Source organism: Lepus europaeus, chromosome 7 (genome assembly GCF_033115175.1).
Source record: "Lepus europaeus isolate LE1 chromosome 7, mLepTim1.pri, whole genome shotgun sequence".
Classification (NCBI taxonomy): domain Eukaryota; kingdom Metazoa; phylum Chordata; class Mammalia; order Lagomorpha; family Leporidae; genus Lepus; species Lepus europaeus.
In genome coordinates, this window is record NC_084833.1 from 60495973 (window position 1) to 60501220 (window position 5248).

Sequence of the window (5248 nt, forward strand, 5' to 3'; positions counted from 1 at the left end):
GGGGGGGGGGGGTTGTTAATGTCTTTGAACCCAGCTGACATGATGCAATTCAAATTGAAGAAAAATTTGCAATAAATACTCACTGAATAAAGAATCATCTGACTGGTAAAGGAAGGGTTTGAAATTCTTAGAGAAATCAGGATGGAATTCCAGGTACCATTAAAACACCTCCCAAGGGATATTTCCCAGAGGAGCTGTAAAATCCTTATAGAGATTTGAGCAGCCCTCATAGGTGTGCCACATGCCACTCCTCAGGAAGGAAAGAAGCCAAATTAGCTCTGAACTGGAGCACAGAGATACAGGTAATAAGTTAATCAGATTTTTTTCCTGCCTACTATATAGCAAGCTTTGTGTAGGATTATGTAGGTACATGTCTTATTAAATTCTCACAGACAAGAATAGTCTATAGAATGTCATGCAGTGGTTGAAAGTAAATATGGAAAGAAAAGGCAAAATTCAAGTGCTATCATTAACAATAAAATAATGCATCATCGTAGGAGAGGATATAGTACATGGAAATTTTTGAAAAAAAGATGGGATGTGATGATAAGTAGGAATTCCACTGAAAAGCTATGGAGTGTGGAAAGCAGAAGCCATACAGGAATAGAGATAGGAATAAGGAGAGAAAAAAAAAGAAAGAAAGAAAATATAGACCCAAAAGCAGTAAAAGGGGAAAGGGAAAGGCATGTCAACTATTTGCATAGAAGAATTTTGACTCAGCCGGCCTGGCCCCAGGACTTAAAAAAATAGTAAAGATTTTTCAAGAACTTTCAAAAAAAAAAAAATCTAGCAGGGAGGAGCCAATGGATTCTTCCCAACTGAAAGGCATCAGAATTGCTTGGGTGAGGGCCCTCACTCGATGTGTAAAGTTTAAAAAAAAAAAAAAAAAAAAAACAAACCTCTTCAAACTGCAGTGGAGGATTAGACTTACACCACAAATGCTTCCTTTACATCACCCTGTTGTGATTTATTTTCTTTTTTCTTTTTTTTTTTTTTTTTTTTTGACAGGCAGAGTGGATAGTGAAAGAGAGACAGAGAGAAAGGTCTTCCTTTTTGCCGTTGGTTCACCCTCCAATGGCCGCTGCGGCCAGCGCATTGTGCTGATCTGAAGCCAGGGGCCAGGTGCTTCTCCTGGTCTCCCATGCGGGTGCAGGGCCCAAGCACTTGGGCCATCCTCCACTGCACTCCCTGGCCACAGCAGAGAGCTGGCCTGGAAGAGGGGCAACCGGGATAGAATCCGGCACCCTGACCGGGACTAGAACCCGGTGTGCAGGCGCCGCAAGGCGGAGGATTAGCCTGTTAAGCCAAGGCGCCGGCCCTGTGATTTATTTTGATAGAGGCCTGGAAGATGTTTGCAAAGCAAAGCACAACTTTTGTTAAGTGGATTACAGGTCTAAGAGCACAATCTGCCAGTATCTTCCTGGTGGTTACATTTTCCAGAAAGCAAGTTCTCTTGAACAGCAGAAAGGTAAAAGGAGCAAGAAAGCTCAGCAGGTCTAAGGACATGACCCCACCTTAGGCTTAGAGATCCCAAACCAGATCTTGAGATTTTTTTTTCTCTTTCCTTATAAGTACCAGGGCACCTCTCAAAGATTTTCCACTGAACTTTTTGTGCGTGGCTTCTTAAAAAAAAAGATATTTTTCTCTTGAAATGATTTTGGCATATGTGTGTGTGTGTGTGTGTAGAGAGAGAGAGAGAATTAGAGGGAGATTTGAGGGAGTTCAAAGTTTCTTGTGAGAATACTGATATTCATTAATAACTAGTCATTTACTTGTTTTGTGTCTTCACTCAACATATATGGAAATGCTAATAGATGTTTTGTACATGCTCTATGAGGTGATTAAACAGAAAGTATTTTTCCTTCATGAGGTTTAACTTCTCGTGAGATAGCTAATACTTAATTACCTTAAACAGTTTATAAGAAAGAAAGTCCACTAAAATAGTTTATAAGAAAGTCCATAATGTGTAAACATCATCCTAAGAAGTCTTAAAATCCCATAGGAGTCTGGAAAAGGTTTGTTTGGGAAGGATGGATAGGCTAGGCAAATGAAACTATTAATAGAAGGTGAGGAAAAACACAAAGAACTGGGAAAAACATCATGAAACCTAGTCAGGAGGTATCTTTGTGATATCCAGAAACAAAGACTTCAGATTTGGCTGAACTGAAGAGACCAAAGGAGAGAGAAGGGATCTGAGTTGGTGTGATGGAGGTATGTAGGTGCTGAAGCACACTGTACCTTGAACACTATTAGGTTTGGAAGTCCATTCTAAGCACATTGGAGGAGCTGAAAGGTTCATTTGCTTGTTATAAATATAGAAGATTTATATTCAAATATTCTGATTGCAGAATGAAGAATGCATTGAAAGATGGCACTAGTGGATACAGAAAGATCAGTTATGAAGCATGGAAGGAATGGGCTACACTACCTATTAACTATAGGGATAGGAAGAAGTAGAATACATTTTTCAAATCTAGATTTTAGGGACAAACTTGGGTATTGGTTAAATGTTGACCCACTGAAGAGTTTTCAAGAATATCTTCCAAATTTCTGGTTTATAAGGAGACTCAAAATAAAAGTCATGTGAGTGCAATATCCTCATATATCTTATCTGTCACTGTTTATTGCCCAATAATCTTTATTTCCTATCAATTTTACCTTGAAATAAGATTAATAAAAATTATACTTTTTAACTTGTGAAGATAAATGTGAATTTGAAAAATTTTATCTACAAATATGTCTATCTGTGCTATAGTTCATTAAAAATTCAATGGAATAAATGCTTAAGCAGGTGGAAGAATATGTATGAGGGCATCTCCAAAAGTTCCTTGAAAACACATATTAAAGGCCAGCTCACTTGGTTAATCCTCAACATATGGCACCAGCATTCCATATGGGTGCTTGTTCTAGTCTCCAGTGCTCCTCTTCCAGTCCAGCTCTCTGCTGTGGCCTGGGAGAGCAGTGGAGGATGGCCTAAGTGTTTGGGTCGCTGCACCTGCATGGGAGACCAGGAGGAAGCACCTGGCTCCTGGCTTCATATCGGCTTAGCTCCATCGGTAGTGGCCATTTAGTGGGTGAACCAACAGAAAGAAGACCTTTCCCTCTGTCTCTCTCTCACTGTCTAAATCTATCTGTCAAATAAAAAAAGAAAACACATATTAAGACAAACTATAAAAAATAAGCAAATCTCAAAATGTTACTTTATATTTTTGTACTCTGACATTCTGTGATTTTATTATTATTTATAACCCTTGTTTATACTTTTGAAGAACAGTGCTTTTTGTTTGTTTGTTTGTTCTTACTAATTGTTGAATTATTTACTTAATGGAGGGTTAAGTGTGACTGTAAAGTAAATTGGAAGTATGTAATTGTAAAATTTAAAAGAAAAATGAGAAAGGAAGGAAGAGAAGGGTGGGAGTGAAGCGGGGGGAGAAGGAAGGGGACTGTCATTATGCTCTTAAAACTGTATATATGAAATCATTTAATATGTCCCCTTTATATAAATAAAAATAAAATGAAAAAAGAATCAAAAAGGACAAAACTATGCACAGACTTCAAAAAATATTTACACCAAAATAGTGTTATCTTTTAATTCCACTTCCACAAGTGTTCAAGCATCCTTTCTAGGTATATAACACACACACACATTTGTGTGGATGTGCACTTGTGACAGCAGTGGAATTGTGTACAGGTGCATGATGATGCTATTGTGGGTTTGGTGTGGATTTTAAATTATTATTTAGCAGAATGTTCTGTGCTATTAGATCTTTGGGTATGGCTACTACTTTTTTGACAAACCTTGTCAGCTGTCAAAGGAAAGGGAATCCAAACTCCCTATTGTACAAACACAGGGTGTTTAACATTGTCTTTATTTACCAGATGAACAGATAAAATCCAAGAGAAGGGAAGTCAAAAAGACGAAGTGCCACAAAAGCCACCTAAATGCTCATTTAACCCATTTTTTCCTCTTTTGTTCTACCTGTGCATTCATAAAATTACTTGCTTATCCCTAATGAGAATATCTTTTTTTAATTTAGGAGCTGTGAGCTAAGTGGGTGAGTCCAGTTTCACCCACAACACTGTGATGAACTTAAATACATCACATGCCAACCACCATAGTTTCATCCTCACAGGTATTCCAGGGATGCCAGACAAGAATCCATGGATGGCCTTTCCCCTGGGACTTCTCTACACACTAACACTTGTGGGAAATGGAACCATCCTAGCTGTTGTCAAGGCTGATCAGAGTCTCCATGAACCTATGTACTACTTCCTCTCTATCTTGGCTCTGACTGACGTTAGCCTTTCCATGTCCACCTTACCAACTATGCTCAGCATCTTCTGGTTCAATATTCCTGAAATTGGCTTCAATGCATGCATCACACAGATGTTCTTCATCCATGGATTTGGAGTGGTAGAATCAGGAGTCCTAGTGTCCATGGCCTTTGACCGATTTGTGGCCATTCGAGACCCACTACGCTATGCTTCCACCCTCACTCATGGCATCATTGGAAAGATTGGGCTAGCTGTCCTCACAAGAGCAGTCTGTGTGGTCTTCCCTGTGCCTTTCCTGATAAAGAGGCTACCCTTTTGCCATTCCAATGTCTTGTCTCATTCATATTGTCTTCATCAGGATGCAATGAGGCTAGCCTGTGCCAGCACACACATTAACAGCCTCTATGGCCTCATCGCTGTCATCTTGATATTAGGGCTTGATGTCTTCATCATTCTCTTTTCTTACATACTCATCCTGAAGACTGTGCTGGGCATTGCCTCCAGAGCTGAAAGGCTCAAATCCCTCAACACCTGTCTCTCTCACATCTGTGCTGTTCTCCTTTTCTATGTTCCTCTCATTGGGGTCACCATGGTCCACAGATTTGGGAAGCATTTATCACCAGTAGTGCACATGCTGATGGCCAATATCTATCTACTACTACCCCCAGTGCTAAACCCTATTGTCTACAGTGTGCAGACCAAGCAGATACGAAGACGGATCATTCAAGTGTTCCAGAGAAGAAAGAACAGGGCCTAGTGGAATGCAATCACATGTAAAATGAAGAATAAATACAAACTTGAAAAATTAATATTTCCATTTTAAGCAGTTATAGTACTGTCAAAATTTATACAACCAGTAAAATGCAAGGGTTGTCAAGGCTTGTGGATGAAAATATAACACAGGTTATTCTGTATGTACTCTGTTTTGGAAATTATGTACTTTATCATCTGGTGTCACAAATCCTAATTTAAT

General features: G+C 39.2%; 1 protein-coding gene across 1 annotated transcript; it reads left to right on the top strand.

The window, feature by feature from the left end:
- Nucleotides 1-4084: 4084 nt before the first annotated feature.
- Nucleotides 4085-5032, top strand: LOC133764535 (olfactory receptor 51H1-like). The gene has a single exon (XM_062198210.1). It carries the CDS (start codon nt 4085-4087, stop codon nt 5030-5032), a length of 948 nt encoding a protein of 315 aa, XP_062054194.1.
- The last annotated feature ends 216 nt before the right edge of the window (nt 5033-5248 follow it).